This window comes from Passer montanus, unplaced genomic scaffold (assembly GCF_014805655.1).
Source record: "Passer montanus isolate IOZ18808 unplaced genomic scaffold, ASM1480565v1 scaffold3, whole genome shotgun sequence".
In the NCBI taxonomy this organism is placed as follows: domain Eukaryota; kingdom Metazoa; phylum Chordata; class Aves; order Passeriformes; family Passeridae; genus Passer; species Passer montanus.
Window position 1 is genome coordinate 1,067,544 of NW_024367707.1, and position 21,611 is coordinate 1,089,154.

The 21,611-nt window shown below is 35.5% G+C and overlaps 1 protein-coding gene across 6 annotated transcripts in view; it reads left to right on the forward strand.

Moving 5' to 3' along the window:
• Window positions 1-21,611, forward strand: part of DMD (dystrophin) — a 1,159,435-nt gene that overhangs the window by 853,848 nt on the left and 283,976 nt on the right. For all 6 annotated transcript variants that reach the window (XM_039714180.1, XM_039714179.1, XM_039714182.1 and 3 more), the window contains one exon: window positions 16,823-16,940. In XM_039714180.1, the coding sequence (XP_039570114.1) occupies window positions 16,823-16,940 (118 nt within the window). The remainder of the gene's footprint in view (window positions 1-16,822; window positions 16,941-21,611) is intronic.

Consider the following 21,611-nt stretch of genomic DNA (forward strand, 5'->3'; position numbering starts at 1 on the left):
CTCAGATGAACCATTCATGTTGTCTCAATCTTGCCAACATTTTCAGACTTTCTCATTACAGTGGAAATTTGTGATGACTAAATAATTGGAATATGATACAGTCATGGAAAGGATTTTGATATGTATTGTGTTTACTATTTTTTAAAATTCCTTGATTTATCTCAAAGTCAAGAGTTGGAGACTCTTCTTAGCAGCAGCTAGGAAATATGTATTGGTAATATAAATAATATATTATGCCAACATAGTAACAAATCAAACTCTTCCTGTGTAGTACTAAAAGAAGATTTGCTTATAACACTACAGATTTCCCTATAATTTAGAAAAGAAAAAAAGAGGAAACATCTTGCATAGGATTTGGCATAAATTTGAATGAGGGCAGCATTGCTCTTAATAAATATTTTGTATCTCACATAACTCTCTATTTGCAATAGATCTTTCAGTATTTTAGGTTACAGAATTTGTATTTTATAGAGCTGTAACAAATACAAGAACAAATAGGTTTTAAATGGGACTAAAAGAGGGTTTTATCACACTTGAGAGCATAATGCTTTTCTGAATCAAACTATCATTCTTCTACTTAACCAATATCTCTGGTGGTGACATAAGGGCAGGCTGAACAGGGAGACTGTACCAACCTGGCTGCCTTCTGCTGAATGTTACCCTTGTACTGCCCCATCCACAGCATCCACAGCTCTTGGACTTGGGACATGAGGAGTCCTTGTAGCATCTGGTTTTTTGCCTATTGTTCATGAAGTTGCCTAATCCCTCACTGAAATTGCTGATTCTTTTGGCCCTTATGATCTCCTATGAGCAAGCTCTATATAGTCAGTACCTGCTATGAAAATAAATACCTTTTTATTTTCTGTTCTAAAGTACAATAATGCAGCATACTCCTGCCCACTATCTTCTGTCTTTAAATTAAATGCACATTAGGAGTGTAATTAGGAGTGAAATTTTCATTTTGGAGCATCATAAAAGCTTTTCTAAAACTTTCCTGAAGGATTTTATAAAAAACCTCTACATATGGTTTATACCTTTAAAGAAGGCTGAGAGTTTCTTTAACAAAAAGCTATGGGAGCTGTGGGACAGCAGTTTGAAATCCTAATGCTGGAGCTGTAGGACTGAAGCTGTGCACTGTGGTCACAACTCCTTGCCCTCGCAGCCTATCAGATTTCCCTCCTCAAAGCCAGTTTGTGCCACTCCTAATTACAGATCCATCTTATTCTTTAGGCCTGGAATATAATTTCTGGGTTATTTTTTAGATTAGGAATTAATCTTGTCTTATTTTGAAGTACTTTTTAGTATATCATAGGATTCCAACACCAACACAGCCTTTCTTTCCTGTATTATTTGTATCTGTATGTCACAGTGCACACTTTACTATTATTCTGTCACCAAACTTCTGAGAAATGAAATGTCAGTTAAAGTAAAACAAGCTCTTCATGTCTTAGCTAAGAAATCGAGGCCAGCATTTTAAATAGAATTAAAAATAGAGAAAATTAAGTGCTAGCCTGCCATTTTGCACTGTCACTCCATAAAAAATATCATACTACAAAGAAACTGCAATGGAAAAGATAGGCAAATTTTAATACCTGAGATAACTTTGAAGAAGAAATAATTTAGTATTTGTTCTTATTATTGGCAGTCTTATTTTAGACAGTCTTCAGGTACTGTTTCCCAATCTTCCTGTTCTTTCTTCATTGTTATCAAGTAATCAAAATAAAAGGTGAAAGAGTATTAGCTCTAAGCAATTAGCTCTTACCATGTTTTTATTCAAACCAACATAAAAGTTCTATGGAAAATGATGTTATAAAGGGTTCCATTTATTCTCTCTGCTGGTTTTTATAATTGGATTTTGGGTTTTTTTCACAAAGGAATGGTAAGTACACTAAAAAGGTCTTGAAGGAGATTTGAAATTCTTTGCAGTCCAGATTTTTGCATCAGGCAGGATCAACTAGACAGATAATTTCTGACCAGTTTCTGTCTAACCTGCTCCATAAGATTTTTTGTTCTCTGTATCTATACAGAATTTCTTTTCTTACCACTTAGCAATCCTTGGCAGTCAAAAGATGTTTGTCTCCAACCTTAATGTCTCCTGCTTCAATTTAAGTTAATTATGTGACCACAATGAAAATTTACTCTCTCTCAGCAATAACCTCATATACTTGAAGGGTGGTACTTCAGTTCAATTTTCTCTAGACTAAGGAAATCCTGCTCCTTGAAATCTCTATCCTTGTTTCTAGATTAGTGACCATCTGTCCAGTCATTTGCAACCCATTCCAGTGCTAATCCAGTTTTCCAGCTAGTTATTTTAATGCCTTGGAGTGACTGAGTTCTCAGGATTTTTTGAGATTGCTTTCAGTAGTATTCCTCTTCTCACATTCTTGCTGCTGGTTGGTTTTTGCATCATTGTGAATATAAAAAAATCCATGCTCTGTTCCATCAATCGATAATAGTGATTATTAGACACAGGACAAGTCTGTATGTAGCTTCACTTGATATTGCTTTCTCAAATAATATATTCAAGTTATGGTGTTTTTTTCCCATCAGTTTCATTTCCATTGACATCCAAATTTCCTGCTTATGGTCACATAGGCAGTATTGGAAGTCTTGCTGTGGGCATCAAGAAACAACTTCTACCTGTGGTTTACTATTGATAAATCTTACAGCTCTGGATGAAAAGAAATGCAGTTGTTGCCCTGTTATTATTTACTCTTTATAAATGGTTGGCTGTTGCCCTGTTATTATTTACTCTTTATAAATGGTTGGCTGTATTACTTGTTACTATTTTCCCTTCTCAAAGGTTGTTTAATCATATGTTCTAAAAATGAGCTAGGAATAATTTACCTAAAATTTCCTGGGTAGTTTTCTATGCCTCTTTCGAAAGTGAGGTATATTCATCCACTGCAGGTCCTTAAAAATAACTACTAATATCCACGAGGTTTCTTGAGCCAGTTCCTGAGTATTATTGCTGAAATTCATGAGCTGTCACATCAGAATTCATATTGAGTTAGGTAAGAACCATATCACACCAATAACAAAGTTACCAGTGTTTGTTTATTGTCTTTCACACAGAGACCTTCTGCCCTGAAGCTGTTAACATAAGTATTAGTGCTCGAACAAACCTTTTTTCAGACTCACTTCAAAAGTTTCAGTGACTGCTTTATTCTGTTTGGGTAAAAATGTTGAAGCAAAAGAAGTTTACAGACTTTATGGCATCTGCAAGAAGAATCTCCATCTCGTATAACATTACAGAAGAGAAATGAGCTATAGATTTGAAACTCTTTTTTCCATAAGGGGATAACAGTGGATAAACACTGTGGCTAATAGTAAAAAAAGCTGTTTAGACTCTCTGTGATGGGTTGTAGCCCTTATCCAAATATTGGCTATTGTTTTATGTTGCTTGTATGTATATATGTCTGTGTGAGCATGTATGCATACATATCTACATTTCAGGTACATATATTTCTTTCCTGGTAGAAGATATAATGAAGACCACCATCAAATTAAATCAAAATAAGTTATCAGGTAGTTAGAAGGATTGGTAACAGCTAATTCTGAACAATAGCCTGACTAAGCAGTGAATTTAAAGTTGAAATAGTGAACAAATATCTGAAAATATTCTTCCAACAGGAATAGTAGGAATATACTAAGATTAAATTATGGTCAGTTAGTACAGATGTCCTCAGGCTGCTTCATGAAGTTGTTCCAAATCCACTGTGCTTTTTCAAAGAAAATTGCATGGAGTATGAAACAATGGAGATTTGACTCTGACCTCCTTGTCTCCTGTGCACACACATACAGACACAGATGTTGTAGTACTGCAATATTGTGGGTGTGTCTCCATCACAGACAGGCTCACTGCAGCTGTTTTAAATGAGATAAAGCTGGGGAGCAGATGCAGGTAAATGGTTCTGTATTCAGCCAGGTGAGACTCATCAGATCTCATTAACTCAGACTAGTCCTGAAAGGCTCTGTAGTGCTGAGCTGGCCCCAGAAATCACACAGCTGTGTTCACACCGTGCTCTGTGTGCCTTAGTTAAGTCTATCTGCTTAAGGTAGTTCTTTACTGGATGGGCTGTACAGCTGCTTTCCTGTGTTGTGTGTAGTCCAGAATTGGGGTAGATTCATCCATAGGTGATTGAGGATTGACTGCCTTTCTGGAGGGTGTGCCTCAAACATCACTTAGCTCCTCTCTTTCACATCACTGTTTTTCCTACATCTCCAGCCCCTCCGTGTCAGGCCTCTACCTGCTATTCCCACCCCTTCCTGCTCCCCACCCTTCATACATCAGCCTTCACACACTGAGCTTGTGCTCAGTCTGGAGCATTCACCTTCCTAAGGTGGGAGGTGAATGATTCAGGAAGCAGGGTGGGAACAACTCCTGTTCATGCTCCCAGGATGATGTATGCCTATTTTCAGTAGTACACTGGAGTCTGGGCACCAGAATTCTTGGCTTAATGATGCTGTGGAAGTTGCTGCTTGCCTGTTTTTTTTTGTTTTGTTCAATATGAGTAGTGAGTATGCTCATGCTTTGTGGCTTTTTGGGGTGTGAGGGATTGTTAATCTGTGAACAGAGATTTGATTTGGAGTTAATTCAATAAGCATGCTCTCAGCCAGAAACTCCCTGCAATTGTGTGCAAACACAGAAAACTCTCCTAATGCAGCTCTTACATTACTTTAGTTGTTTATGGTAGAGAATATTCCTCCACTATAGTAACTTGTATGATCTGATTTCCATATGCAATGTCTTACACTGTGGAAGACAGTGGAACATTTTCCTTTGATCTATGGTGACGTTAGAAAATATAAACCACCAACCCTCCAGAGAACAACCTTGGCATACATGGTGAATCTGTTATAATTATTTGTTATCTCTTAATGCCTGCACATCTGCAGCAGTGAGTAATTAAAATTTGAAAGAAAGCTTAATTTTTAAAAGTTATTACAGTTTTTGCAGTTTTTCAGAACTACCTTTGAGTTTGGATTATTTTTGTTTTGTTTTAAAGAAACATAGAGGTTATATTCAAAGTTAAAGCATCCTTCTGTACAGAGTAATCTGCACCTAAGGCTACTGACTAAAAAATATGATATCACAGCAGCTATTCCACTGTCAGGAATCTGTTTGAAAAAAAGGAGAAAAATTTCTGACCACACATCTTCTCTATTACTACATTTTTAATGCCCTACACCGCTGCTATTGGTGCTACATTTCTTTGGCATTCACTCTCAATATCACCTTAATTAAAATTACAATGTGTAACTTCAGGTATTTGTACACCTACTGCCATCCTCCATTCCTCACCTGCTTTTTCATTTCCACTGGCAGCTTGTTTCTTTTTCTTAGAGCTGTGTCCCTGTCACACCTGTCCTCTGGCCTTTCTTGGCACAAAGCAGAGGCTGCGAGCAAAGGAAGGCCATGGGGTAAGCTGGCATGGTGGCATCAGTGCCACTAGAAATGGCCAGCCAGGGGCATCTGCAGAGCCCTTGAGACCCTTCCTGGGGAAACAGCTTATGCAGAGTACAAGGACATGCTGAGGCACTTCTCCTAAACTTGTTGGGTTTGGTTTGTTTTTAACCAGAATATATTATGCTGTCAGGGATAAATAAACTGATGTTGCTTTTAGCTGGTTCATCAGCACTACAGGATAATGGCATCTGTTCAGTCTTATGTGTAATATTTCTCTTTAATTTCTTTGTGCAGTTGCTTATTCTTGTTTCAGCCCATGTTTCTAGAGAGTTCTGCAAATTTCTTGGATGTGGGATGTGTACAACTTACATCTTTGTATTTTGTAGTGCTTGGAATGAAGGTATTTAGAAGGATACTCTGGAGGGATAAAGAAGCAAAAGAAATGGTTGTTTCCTAAAATCAGATTTCTTTTGTTAATAATTAATAGCTGACAAAAAAAAATTGCTGTCAAATTAGCTCTCAAGAAAAATAACTCTTACTGTCTGGTGGAAAAAGTCCCAGGAAAGAAGTGTCTGCATATGTGATAATTTTCAAGAGAAAAGAAGGAATGAGGTCAAAAAGTTGAACAAGAAAAAATTGCCAAGATAGATACATTTTTCAGTTCCATAGACTGTAAAATAGCTCCCAGTTTTGCAGGCTGCTACTTGCAAAAAACCAGTGACCTCAGTCTGGAGTCCTTCCAGGATTCAGCTCTTGAAAAACTGCTTGTCACAATCTAGCATTTCCATAGGGAGATACAAATCATTAATTTTTAAAAATATAACACATTTGAGAGCTCTTGTTTCCACCTCCCAATATGGCCTTTCAGTAACTGACTTTGTTATGGTAACAGGGAGGGGGAGAGCGGGAGACAGGGTCCAGATGCATCATAACAGCCTCCCAGTTAATTTGGGTTCTCCACCCTGGAGAACTGACTGCATCAATCCTCAGATAATCCTCCAAATGGGATGACATTTTCTTGTACCTTCCTAATTTAGTGTGTAAAAAGTGAAAATATCACACATCAGATAAGGCCAAATTGTCAGGTATGTTAAACTTGAAAATTATTGTTCCAGGATTTTATGTTTCTCTGTACTGTATTTCATGTCAAATTATGTATCAGTGCTACTTATATGAAAAACACCTTATTGGCATTGGAAAATTACTGTTCAGTTTAAACCTGAAAATCAAGTTGGATTAACTGATATTATAGATGACCACTTTTTACCAGGGAGTTGTTAGCAGCCAGTGCCAGAAGCCATTGGGTTTAGGAATTGAGGTCTGTGAATTAAAAAAAAAAAAAAGGTCTCTCCTGTTGAAAAGCAGCACTAGAAAAATGGATGGTGTACAGACATTCTATCTTCAGTTATTTTCCAGCCTGACTGACACCATTATGGAACTGCATATAGTGAATTTATGAATGTGGTCAGAATTTTTTACACAAAGCAGAGTGCAGTACAGTTTGTTGTTAAACTGAGGCTCATCTTTTGCAGTACATGGGAGAGCAAGCACATGAGAGCCGTCTAACAAAAAACCTGTCAGGGGGTTTATTTCTTCCTGGAACTGTGGAAATACCATGTCTACAAAATGTTTACATTTTGCAAACATAACAGGAACTAAGTGTAAATAAAAATACACTGCAAGATACAGTTTTATACCTAGTTTCATTCCAGTGTCCCAGGAAAAAGTTGAGTGGCTAAAAAACGCGTTCTTTTCCTCCAAAGCAAAGGAATTGCAGCCATAAAACAATAAAACAATAGTTTCCAATGCACAGGTAATCTTGTTTATGGAAAAATGTCAATGTTTCCAAAGATAATAGAGAAGAATATTTTCATTTTGACATTTAATATTGTCAGGAACATTTATTATATTTATAAGTGTGTTTTAATATTATCTCAAGAAACCCTCTTCTTCTGCTTTGACCAGATAGTGATACTCAAGCCTATTGCCCCTCTGGCCTCAGTTACTCCTCAGTTACGGAACAGAAATCAGAGGAAGATCCTTAATTTTTGAATTTTATTCATTTGGTTCCATCTTTGTTGTTACAAAGGCCCACTGTCAAATCCATATCTATACCTGCTCATGTATCACCATGTGTGTACACATAAATCAAAAGAAAAAGCAATTTTTTTTTTTCCTGCCTTTATTATCGTAGTGTCAATCTACATTATCAGTGATTCTTTCTTTTCTGTTTATATCAGATTCATTCCTGAAACTGTCATTCAGATAATAAAACTGTGTTTTCTGAAAAGGAAAAATGCTAATTTTTCTTCCAGTGGAGCAGCATTGTGTGGCTCCTCTGCAAGTTCCTAATCAGTGTCTGTACCTTATGCCCCAAACAATATTTCCAGATGAAATACATTAACTGTTCATAGTAAGAGTTCTTCTTGTCTGAACAAGAAAAGCTCCAGTATTTTGCTTAGCTATATGCTTAAACACTGCTCTCAGCCAGAAATTAATTAAATATATTTAAATTATATCCGTGTGAGGAAGGGGGACCTAGTAGGGCTGATACTGATTTGAGGAAACCGATGTTGAGAATTTATCTCAGTGAAACTGGCATTATAGGGAAGTTCAAATTTATTTTTTTTTATTTCCCACAGAATCATTGATTTCAAGGTCAGAAAGGACGGTAGATTCATATACTATATGTGAAACCAGTCCATGGGATTTTACACAGAGATTCATCTTCCTACTCTTCCAAACTGTGTCTATTAAAAAAACAAAACAAAACAAAACACTGTGTTTTTTAAAAAAAAAAAAAAAAAAAAAAAAAAAACCCACTGAAAAAAAACCCCGAAAAAAACCCAAACAACAAACAAACAAAAAAACCCCAACAAATTGGAATTAAAAAGTTCTGTTAATAGTCTCTTATATTATTTAGTGACTTGCTCTGTATTTAAACATATTGGCTACTAAGAGTTTGCATCTTTTCTGTTTAAACTTCATTTTCTTCAATTTCCAGCCAATATACCTTTTCAATGCTATTATTTCCATAGTTCATAATTATTGTATTATCAGGAAACTATCTTCAGTAGCTTTTAGCATGACCAAATTTACCCTCTGTACCAAGGTATATTAACCAAGGGGCAGCACCATAAAATGACAGAGAAGTCTAAAATAAGGCATAATGGCATAAAATAGGTGCAGCCCAGCCTTGACACTGTGCTGTTTGCTGTGCTCCTCTGCTTTGGCTTTTGCCTGTGAATAGAAGCCCTTCCAACCCACTCTGCAGAAATTTAAAATATAATACGCCTTTTGGCACTAAGACCTCCTTCACCTTCCTCTTGTGAATATGTGCTTTAATCCGACAGGAGTTCTCCACCAGCATTTCCAAAGGTATTCACTGGAAATGCAGGAGGGAGAGGTGTTGAATATTCTTGTTTCCTTATATGTTTTCTAGAGGAGAAGGCATCAGTGACACAGCTGCTCTCAGTGTGTGCCCTTGTGGCCAGGAAGGCCAAGGGTACCCTGGGATGCTTTAGGAGCAGCAGTGCCAGCAGGTCAGGGAGGGAATCCTGCCCCTCCACCCAGCCCCAGTGAGATGAGTGTATCTGGAGTGCTGTGCCAGTTCTGGGCTCCTCAGGACAAGAGAGATCTGGAGATCCTGGAGTGGGTCAAGTGGGAGGGCAAGATAGGTGAAGGGTCTGGAGCCCTGAGGGAGCCATATATACATTTCCTTCCTTCCTGTGCTATTAATGGAATATGAATATCAGAATTTTTCAGGTTTCCACCTTTACTTTCTGTATTATTGTTGACTGCGATTAAGTACATAGCAACAGAAATGTGGAGAAATAAAAACTAGAAGTAAATCAAACGAAGAAACAAGAACCAAAAAGGGCAATAAAAATGGAGACAAAAGTAAAGGAAAGTGTAGTTCTGTGAGTAAAACCTGTCAAAATATACCAGAAAAGTTTAAATAACAAAACAAGGCTTATAACTTCATCTTCTGGCATGACAATGAGATATGAATGAAGATTACTAGAGTTAGGGTAAAGCTACTTTAGAATTATTCCAACATTTCTTATCAGATAGCATAAATAAGAAACACCTTTCCTTTCCCCTGTCCCTACCTACACACACAGCTAAATAATATTAAGTTCACTGCAAGAAAAGATTGTGTAACAGTTCTTGTTTTCTTTTTCAAAAGTAAAGCCAAACAAGCCAGAATAAATCCTCTTTCTTAATTTTATATTTTTCTTGAGAAAAATATCTAGTTTCCTAAGGTCCTAAAGAAAAACTTACCTGTCAACTTATGCTGTGCCAATCTATTTCATTCTCCTTAATTATTATTCATTTGCTATTACTGGAGAAACCTTTGAAGAAAAGCAATCAGAAATTTCCAGAAGATCCAGTAGAAACTGAAGAAGTCAGTAGAAACTGATGAAGTCATTCTGTGGGTTTGTTTTTTTTTTAAGCATAAAACTGCAGAATCTGTAGAGCATCTACAGTCTAAAGTCTAAAAGCAGTCTAAAGTCTATTAGCTTTCCTTGTCCATGAATGTCCATAAAGCAAAAAATATCTGTTTGTTTCTTCTCTTCATAACATAAAATTATGTCTACTCAATACTATTTTACTTCCGTCTAAAAATGTGGCAAAGAACTGATAAGTATATAATTAAAAAAAAAAAGTGCAGAAAAGACTAAAGCTGAAGCCTTGAAAAACAGAGCATCTGCCCTCAGTGTCCTTGGTAATACACATTTTTTAAGTGTGTTGGAAAAGCCCTTAATTTGAAAAACTGTTAGTTATAAAAAAGAAAAAAGTAGTAAATTTTGCAAATTCACATTCCACAAATGGCAGCTGTAAACTGAGAGATTTCAGTTCTGCTGACTGAAACAGAAACTGGGGAAGCTCTCTAGCTCCTAACACTAGTTCCCATCCATTAAGTTATTTAGTAGGATGAAAGGACATCAAATAACCTGAAATAGTTTTGTCTGGTTGTTTAAATGCTCATACTTTACTGCAAGAAAAAGTAATTTTGGATGGCCACATTGTTTGGGGTCAAGAGGCTGTAATTCCACACACAGTTCACGTATACAGATTTGCTGTTAGAGCTTTAATCCTGTTTCAGTCTTCAGTTCTTACATGTGAATTATCACTGCATTGTAGTGGAATGGATCTCATTATAGCCAAACACCCAAATCTTTAAATGTTGTTCTACTTGTTACAGATACATCTTTAGCTTTATTCTTTTTCTTTTTTTCCCTGGCAATAGCTATAATAGAGCAAATTTCTTTTATCACAGAATGATTCATTCACAAGCCATGTTAAACTGTAATCTTTTTCTGGTCTCTTCTCCATCTTCTCCATCCTGTGTGCTGGATGGACTCCAGTGCAGTCCATCAAGGCATCTCAGTTATAATGAGCAAGCTGCTGCTGATTTGATCCTCTTGATGTGCTTCCAAAGTCCTTTCCTACAGACAAATAAATGGGGAGCAGGGTAAGAGGGAGGATGAGAGTTATCCCAGCTCCCACCACCATAATCACCTTACCTTTTTCCATCATCTTAGCTTACCATCAGCATCCTTTTTGGTCAACACAAGGAAACTCAAATTAAGTACTCCCTGTTCTGTTTGGTTTGATTAGGGTGCATCAACAGCATGTTGCAAACCTTGCTTTCATAAAGCACCTCCTGGCATGAACCAGGCTTCCTAAGTTGTAAAGGAACATTCACAATGCCACCAACATAACTGAATGAGTGATTGTCACCAAAAAAAAAAAAAAGAAGTTTTATGATGCTTTTTCATGCATCTCTGCAGCAGCTGATAAACTGTCACTGGTGGCTTTCCCCCAGCATCACTGATGGAGCTGATATATTCCCTTAGACAATGAGAGCTGTTGAGGCAGTTTTTGAGGTAGCCCCAAGTGGACATAAAAGTATGTGCTTAGGAAAACTTGCGCTGCATAATGCACTCAGGAAAAATAAAATTCATAGTGTCTAGTCTGTTAAAGTCCTGATTTCACTGGCAGGCACCAATCAGCTATCAAAATTGCTTAATAGTTCCTCTCAATCCTCATATTTTCCTAAAAGTGCATGCTTTGGAGGGAAAACTGAAAACAGTTAATCGTCAAAAGAAAAGTTGTTTCAAAAGAGAAAACTCCTCTGCATTATATCGCTTTCATTGTTTCATAATTTTATGTTTAAATATAGAGAGTATGTAAATGACCATTTTTACTCGTATTCTCTTCCTGCTTAGTGACAAGAAAACAAATTCAAATTGTGTTTGGGAGGAATATCTTAACAAAGCCAATTTTATTATGCAAATGAATTGTAGGTGTTGAATATCTTCATTTTCTGAAATTGTTAGCAAGTTTTTCCAAAGCTTTCTCTCTTTCTAGGTGTGTGTATATAACACATTTTATTTAGAGAACCAATCAGTGACAAGAAACGTAGTTGTTTTAAGTAAAAGTTGTCTTGACTATACATTTTGGAAGTTATCAGTGCATTTTTTTGTTTAAATTTAAGGTTTAGAGTCTAAAGTTTTTCAAAAGATGAACAAATAATTTCCTCACAACTAATTAAAGGAATTATGTTTTTTCTGAGGACATCATGGTGAGTTAGTTCAGAGGAGCAAATAGCTTCACAGAATAAGAAATATATCTTCCTTCTCCATTACATTCTCATATTAATCATCCATTTGAGCTCTTGTGGTTCACTGGTTTGTTTCATTAAACAAGGTTGGGAGTGGGCCAAAACAAATCATCCCAAAGAGTTGTGAAGTCTCAGTCTTCAGCCATGGATTGTTACTGATAAAAAGTGCTTCTAGTTTGTTCTTAACATGGAAGAGCAAAAATCTAAATTGCTGGTTTGCCCAAACATAATTGTTTTGATCACTCACAATTAGCATTCCTATACTTAGTATAAAATAGATAACAAGCTATATTTGTCTGGGAGCATGTAAGCAGCAACCTCTGCTCTTGTTGATATGTTTGAGTTCAGTGAAGGAAAGTCCTGGCTTTGGTGTGGGAAAGGTTTCTTCAGATGCTAAAGAGTGAACACCCATAATCAGCACTAGTAAACAAGTAGTCAAATGTGTAAGTCTTGGTACCATCCTGGAATTCAGCTACTCCACATTGATAATATTTGCCATGAAGTCAAGGGAAAAAAAAAAAAAAAGACTGGATAGATTTAAAGATCCTGTTATATATAGAAACTAGCATGCCCAGAGTGTCAAATATGCAGGCTGTATATTATAAAGCCAGAAAATATTTTAATTCTCAGTCTCAAACCTTGAAGTCCCATCAAGAATTTGTCACTCTTCACCTGTTTCAGTTTGTCAGTTTATTTTTTCGCAATTTTTATGCAAGTTATTTCAGTTGCTGACTTGAACAATTTGTTCCATACCTCAACACCCATTTTATGTAAGAAAATCATAAAAGTTAGGAACCTGAAAATTGGATTTTTCTTTTGAGCAGCTGCCGTCCGCAAATGTGGAAAGATTGTTAAAAGTGAATAGCATCACTTTCTAACAAACTCTAGGTAGGTTGCATGACTATCTCATTACTCATTATCATGTACTGTGCTATCACCAAGCATAATTGTGCTCACATTCATAGATATATGAAGAAAAAGAAAAGTTCTTTTGGGGTTTAAAGATGTGTTTGTACAACTATGCGTATCAATGGTCCTTCACTGTTGACCTACTCATGTGAAGTTGTATTTATAATTAAGCAACATTTCTTTATTGAAATGTGCTCTATAATGTTCTGGAGAATGAATTTTTGTACCTTTACAGAGCACTAGAAAAGTGTTGGTAGAGACAAATTGTATGCAAAAGAATTTGTTTATTAAAAGCCCCACAACTTTTAGTTTAACTGACTCCCTAAGTCATTGTGCTTGTACTTTTGGTGACCTAATGGAGATTAGATAGATTTCTGTTTCATTTATTTTGAAAGTAGTTTAATTATAACTTTCATTTCTGTGTTACCCATTTTTATATGGCACATTTGTTTCCGTGTGCTGACATTCCAAATCAGAGGCATCTGGTCTGTTGCATCTGCTGTGTCTCCACCAGGGTGCCACTATTAATGAGTTTTTATTCCTATGGCTGTTGTAACAGTAACTTCTAATGGTTTCCACTTAGTTTTCTGTTGAGGATCGTTTTACAATCTTAAATACTTGGCTGAATTAGTAAAAGTTTTTAAAACTATCTCCAGCTATTAATTGCTGCTGATTTTGTTTTTTAGGTGTTTTGCTCATTTGTTTTAGATCATCCAGCTAATACTTTAAAGCTATTCAGTTTCAATTTTCCCCAAAAATCATACTTAGTGATCTTTTAGCTTCTATTCTTCAAAGCACTGCTCTTCCTAGCATAATTAACTGTATTTTTATTAAGCCACAAAATCAGCTTGTATGATCAGCTTATCCAGTCACAGAATATTTTTCTGAATATGATAATACTTGAAGTGGAGCTCAAGTGTTGTTTACTTTCATGCTACAGGATCACGGGAAGAGTTAGAAATTATGTGTTTTAGTAGCTATTTTTATCCAAGTTTCCATTGGGGTTTGGTACATACACTGTAGGTATAATGTGGAACGTGTATTTGAGAAATCTTTAAGATTGTACAAACTGGTAAAACTAGACCAATAAACATTGTAATAATTTTGTAATTGTAATTGGTAAATAAAATATTGAATAAAATGAAAAATTGAAAAAATAGGACATTGCTTGGGTAAAGTTCTCAGACACTTTGTATTAAATCAGTGAAAAATATATTTATTTGATAAATCTTTTTTTTTCTAAGAGTAAGAAAAATCTGTTTTATAATTATGTATTATCATCTTATGAAAGTCTAAGAATCTTCAGATTTGTATATAGTGTTAAGAGTTTAAGAGTGTCCTTCTTGAACTTTCAAAAATGTACTCCTCTGCATCCAGAAGAAAATAATTTTATTCACATGAAATGGTAGAGGGAAGGCTGTCCACACAATCCATACAGGGATGAGATTTTTATATCCCCAAGGGAACAGCAGAACTAGCAAGACTCAGGTTAAAGAGACATTTCTAGTTTTTCTGAACATCCAGTTCAGGAATTTCAGATGGGTCTTGGCAGAAAATCCTTCTGTGAGCCCTTGGGCACAGATTAGCCCCATTTCCTCATTTTGGTACTGAGCAAATCCTTCCCGAGCTGTCCCTACCTAGTGCTTCATTTCTTACTATATGAAACATACAGCAGCAGCTTTCTTTAATAGTGATACAACTGCAGCATTAAATCTCTAGCTGGGGACTCAGGCTGGAGCAGATAAATCACTCTGCTTTTCTAATCCAGTATAAAATGATATTTAGGAAACTTTGGGGAAGATAGTCACTCTTGGCATAAGACTTTGGAATGACTTAATTTGCTTTTCCTCTTCTAAACATTTTCTAGGTAGGGAAGGAGAGAGAAAGGGGAGCCACAGAATTATCTGAGCCTGTTGTGTGTGTTTTAGTGTTCTTCTGCACCGTCCATTTTGGCAATATGTGTAATACAGATGCTGTTCGACTGCACTGGGACTGCTTTTCCTATTTTAAAATTCATGTCCCTCATTAACTTGTCTTCTTAGAAAATGGAGTTTGGAAGGCACATAGATATCTAGAGATAGTAACGGCATCAGTAGATTTTATTTCTCTTACTAAGGAGAGACTTCTAATGAGAAATTTCTTCTTTGCTTAATTATGCAAGCTGCTGTTTTAACTGCATGTCTCTGCAATTCAATCAGTATACAAGTGAAAAAATACCATCCAAGCTTTTGGGTATGAGTTTAGAAAGCCAGTTATAATAGGTTTTCAAAGACCTGATGCAGAAGTTAAAAGGAAGAATTTCACAGGTTGTAGTTAGATGTATATTTTGAAAATTACCCTTTTTTTTCCTAAAGAGTTTGTAACTGAACAAAATGAAACTCTGTGGAGCTTTTAGTTTGCTTTTTATAGTACATGCTGTAGTTACTGAAAGCTATGTTCTTATGCCCTTTTGTTAATCTTGCTAAACAGAAAATGGTATTAGGTCTTTATTTATAACCTTCAACTTGGTGGAAATTATTCAACTGTAGTCTGAAGTTAGAGGGTCAAATTTAAGATCAGACTCACAGGTCTTTTCTGTCCAGAACAGTCAGTGAATATCAGCTTTTTAAAATCAACTATGATTGTTTAGGGCAAAAACATTTTAAGGAGAGGAAACTTTTAAGACAGTAAAATACTCCAGACACTTTATCATCAGGCAGGTGAGAATGCTAACAGACTTTCTAACCAGTGACTCTGTAACTGGCCTCAAAAACAAAAATCCTTCTCTGGCCTTTGTTGCCAACTTGATATCTGTTAAAGTGTACCTACTGACTGTCTGACGGTGCACTGCTCTGTTCTGGTGACTAAAAGTTGTACACAGAATAAAAGTAATTTATATTTCACAGTTTTATAATAAGTATTGCTACTTCTAACTCCTAAGACTGGGAAATCTAATGAGTATCTTTTCTGGAAACTCCACAATGGGTAGCTGAAGTGTCTGAATTTGGTCAGTCTTCTAAAGACCTACTTGGATTCTTCTTATCTGAGAAATGATTGTACTGACTACTTGTTTGCTCTTCTGTAATCCTTTGAAATAAGTTAAATATGTGGATAAATCTTATATGCCTTACTTTCCCTGAGTTTTCATTTTCATTTTATCTAAAGATATTGTGTTTTAGTTTTTATTGCCTTCTAAATACCACAAAGCTCATATTTTTCCCCATGAGAAATTCTAAATCCACTTCTTACTTTCTAGACAGATTATTTGGGCTTTATAAATTGGTTTGAGTAGCATATAAATTATTGTGAGTGTTAATTATTTTTTGGCTAGGTAAGGACTGAGGACAGAAAAAGTGACGTTAACAGTCTTACAATGGCTTTTAACCAATACATAATAATTAAACAGTCATGAAATATTTAAAAATAAACATAATTTATTAGACTTCATGGGCTAATAAGAAAAGCCTGCCTAATCTGGCAAGAATGTAAACCCTTATATCTTCTTTTTAAAATAAATAGTAAAATATAAAATAATATAGAAAAATAGTGCTCATCTATATAGCGTTATAGAGGAGAATAGCTTATCCTGCATAATTTGACATTAAAAATGTAGAACAATTTAATTTTAGAGATTCTTTAAAAATTATTAGTGCAAATTATACTTGGTATTTTAAAATTAATAATATATATATAATATATAATAATTTTAATATATATTAAAAATATAATAATATTTTGAAGTTTTGGACCATTTAGACCATGTATTATTTGAAAGAGCAAGCAATCTTTTTGCTTTAAGTCAAGTTTGCACAGAAAAAGTCCCTATATGTGGTCTTCTCAAAAGCTCTTTATGATTTTTTCTTCATTTTATTTTTGAATTTGTGTTCAACTAGGCAACACTACAGGATCTGGAGCAAAGACGTCCCCAGCTGGATGAACTAATAACTGCAGCACAAAATCTAAAAAACAAGACAAGCAATCAAGAGGCCCGGACAATAATCACTGACCGCAGTAAGTAGTGATTCTGCTACCATATGGCATTTCAGCAAACATAGAATATGTTGTTCTATCTGATAAGCATAGCATTCTCCAGATAATTTATGCCTTTGCCAGGAGAAGGAGAGTTCCAACCGGTGACAATTCTCATATGACTTTTCCAAACTGTGTATAGAAGAAATGTCAGTGAAAGTCAGTGATCCCGTATTTCAGATTTTTCACTGCAACTTCATATTGCTTGTCTTCATAGTGGAAGGACATTGTACAAAAAGTAGAATGTGAGCACTGAAAATAAAGAACTACATTTATTCTTACAAAGGAGAAAAAAGAAAGAATTCACAGAGTATAGCCACAGGCTTGTAAGAAGCTTTCAATTCCATCCCCCGTAGTACAGCTGCAGGCTCTTCTTTCATCTCCCCTCAGCTGACGCACAAGTCTGATGATGCTCTGCATTACTCTGTATTATTCCTTCAGTTCTGTTTTCCCTTTCCAAATTTAACCAACTAGCTGTTGCCTAAGGTGGAAAAAATTAGAGATTAAGTTTTAGTAGAAGCCTATAGAAGACATAGTGCTGTCACCCTTGAAAGCTCTCATGTCCTATACCCCTCACTGTAGGATGAAGAACACTCTCAAGGTCATTTTATAGAAGCAGCCCTTGTGATGGACTGCTTTATATCTTCGGTTATTATCTCAAGTTCTCAGAGCTAGAAACTAAAAAAAATTGATTTCTATGGTCTTCAAGGTCTGCCATGGAGCTTAGAGAAGACCCAGGCCAAGTGCTTTCCATGTGGACAGAGACCATTCATTTTAGGTAGATGCAAACTGTTCTGTACATCCTGGCTTGGAGACTGGGGCTTATTCCCTGAAACTGATGACTGTGAGGGTACAAATGTAGGCTAAATTTTTCTATCCCCGTAATTACAAGCCTAATATATCTAGATACTTATTATATCTTTCTTTTTATTCTGTCATGTACATACATTCCATACTATGTTCAAATCAAAAAGCAAGTTTGGATCACATTGTTGGTAGTCAAATATATAAATGCTATTTAAAGTATATCCTATGTGCAATAACATTCTTAAACTGCTATTGAAATTTGCTTCATAGAAAAGGAGAAGCCTTATGTTTTAATTAAAATATGAGAAGAAAGGGATAATGCTTATATATTACATAAGAACCCACTCCTGTTGGAGATGAAAATTAATTTTAGAATCACCTATTCTTTTGAATTCTCATGAGTCATGTACATATACTTTAATTTTACAGTGTTTATTCAAAACCATCACATGCAGTACTCCCATCAGTATTTTGTAGTATGTTTTAATTTTTAATTGTGATACAAGTCATTTGAAGTTAGGAATTGTAGACTTCGAAAAAATGCAAGCATAATTCCTACATACTCTCATGTGGATTGTATGCATGACTGAATGTTGTTCTGTTGGAAAACTGCACTTCACTTTAAGTGAATTTGCCGATTAAGAGAGATTACATGCTTCTTTCTCATACAGCAGAGGAGAGCAGCTATCAGACTGTAAATCATGAAAGAGTATATCATAGGTCAACTATATTACAACTTGCATCTGTGGGAAGAATACATTTAACACGATGATTTCTTAGTTTTTATCTACAAGAATTCCAAAATTAGCCATTATTTTTGAACTTTAAATACCAAAAATTAGTTTTACTGTGATTTAGGAATTAATTTCCTAAGCTGAAATCATCGATACCTTTGTTTACAAAAGTGAAACTTGTGATGCAGTAGGTACAGGTCATCTCTCTTTATATACTTTCAAGCACACCTTGGAGTGTGATCAGAGTCATTTTTGGTCCAGTTTTCTGGGGCAGCAGACTAGATCCATGAAGGTTTTTCATGTTTAGTTTAGTTAGTTTATATCTGGCAATTCTAGCAATACTAAACGCTACTTAGGGGGTATTTATTGCTTTTGGATATTAAGGAGATCATGATATTTCTGGGAACACAAAGATGCTAGGACTTTACAATGTGACACACAAGGTATTTCTGAATATTTGCCACATATAACATACTCTTATCTAAAGTACTTCTTCTAAAGAACAATAATAATTTTTATATTTTTAATTGCTTGGGGTTTTTTTTTCCTTGTGTGCCATATGAGAAGATAGAGATTGCTCTGTTTGGTTTGAATTAGACCTGCTGAATACCTGTGTAGACAGGATCCACTTGTTCTGGCTGCAGTTACCTCTGTAGTTCACCTTTCCCACCTCTTTCCCACCCTATCCTGACCTGAAATAGGGAGCCTCCTTGTTCCCAGCCCAGCTGGGTGGCTCTAGCTGTGTGCTCTCACCTATTGCCCTCCTGTGCTGTACAGTGCTCTCACCTAGTGCAGGTGTTTTGCCTTGTCCTCCAGCACATACCGAGTTCAGCCTGCTGCACCCAGTGTGTTGTCCCCAAGTCCATTCCTGGGAATCTTGCTCACAGCCAGAACTGAACTCTGTATTGGAGAATCTACTCCACTTGCTAAGGTTTGTGTGTTCCTCAAAGCCCTAGAGAGTGTCCACTCCCTTATACCTGTACCTTGCACCAGGACTCTGGTGCAAGTCCTCCCTCACTACCTCATCCACAGACTTTTTCCTCTTTCCTGAGTTTTTCCCCCTCCTCGTAAATACAAATAGGTTACCATGGTTATGTTTGGGCAGTTATGAGTACACATTTAATCTATTCTGTTTCATGACCTGTGTATTGACACATTTGTGCTCCCCAGCAGCAGCTGTGTACCACCCTCACCGTTTTGTAATGTCACACTGCCAGGGGCCAAAACTATCAGATCCCATCAGGAAGGAAAGGGAGAGATGGGCTGCAATGCCTGGTCTTCATGTAGGAGCTGATAGATTTAACTTTATCCAGTGCACTCCCTGGGCTGAAGCACAGCATCTCACACTTAGGGAAACAAAAAGATGAGATGAGCTAATTTGTATGAATAGGTTGTTCAATCACCTGGCCAATATCAATGAAGAGATATATTATAAATACTAAATGAGACTCAGGTACTCTACAAGAGTAGAGTTAGCTGCATTCTTCATCACAGGATGGGTCAGTGTGTCATCTACTGAAAATAAATCCTGAAGGTTCTGGCTTCTGTGCTAACATTGCTAACTCTTAAGTCACTCTTCTTGAAGAAATATACATATTATGTTTATTAAATTTCAACTTTGAAATACATTTAGAAAGATTATTTCCTTTTTAAAGTATTTATTTTAAAAAAGGTAAACATGTTATACAAAATTTAAAAGAAACATCAAAAGACGTTAAAAATGTCTTTGATTAATTGTTATATATATATAATAATGAAATAATTTTCAACAGAGTTGTCATAGTATTGCATAGATTCAGTTTTTCTTATGAAGTAAAAACAGAGTAGTTAAAGATGAGCTCATACAATTGAATTATTTCCTATGAACTTTTTTTCTCCACCCTTCATTATCTGCATGAAACTGCTGGATCTATTCTATATGCAAAGACCTTGGCTCTATAAAGTAAAGCTTGTGTTATGTTTACATAATGTTATATTTAAATCTCTGTGTATTCTATGTAAATCATAGTTTGTTTACAACTTTCACATTCAAGAATATGTAAGAATAATAATTACATTCAGTCTTGAGGAAGAGTTGTGGGAAAAAGCAACATACCTCTCTGCTCTTTTAATGCAGAAGCATTCTGTTCTAACAGAACCATATGCTCTGCAATAACATTTTTTCTCTCTATAATACATCACAGCTCCAAAATGCTTTGCTTTACTGCTGCTGAAATGTTGCTTCTTTAAAATGAATGGGTTTATAAGTAATTTTGAATTTTAAAAAGTAATTAAACTTTGAAAATTCCTTATTTTCCATCAGTTCTTATGTATGAATACATAAAGTTGGTAAGAAGTCAATACAGAAATACTGGCAGATGATAAATTTACAATCTTACAATCAGAAATGCCAAAGCAATTACAAAGACTGTGTTAGATCTTGCTAGATCCTGGAAATATCAGAAACTTTAAATAGCAGGCCTTCCTGCTGCTTTGTTCACACATGTGCAAGAGGTAACAGTGCATAAACTTTCTGTGGTTTTACTTTGCTGGTAATTTACATCTGAATTTTGCAATGTGTTTTCTGGCTGTGTAAGTGATCAAGGAGGTATGGAAATTCACATTTATAAAACAGTATGAAAAAATAATCTCTTAGTAACAAAGTGATCTTCCTTTCAAGATTATAAACCAAAATAAAGCATATTTCTTTAGCAATTTTTTGAAATTTATTGTACTCTCAAAAGGCTAGAGGTTAATTAATTCTTATTACACTAAATTTGTAAATAATAGCAATAAATACAAGCATTTCAATGAAGAGTATTTTGATAAAAAATTATAGTTTGGTACAAAATTATTCCTTTTGAATTTTTTTGACAGTTTTAGAAAACAAGTTCACAAATATATGAATAATTTATAGACTATGTCTTTAGAAGAGGTATTTTGTTTTTATGGTTTGTTGTTTGTTTGTGTTTGGGGTTTTTTGTTGGTTGGTTTTGATATTTTTGAATAAAACCTATATGCTATAATTGGTTGTTAGCAGAGCTTCATTTGAACTAAAGTGGGAAGAGTCTGAATGTCTCTGTGCCACAACATAAAAATGCCTTTATTTAGTAGTTTGCTGTATTTGACAGTT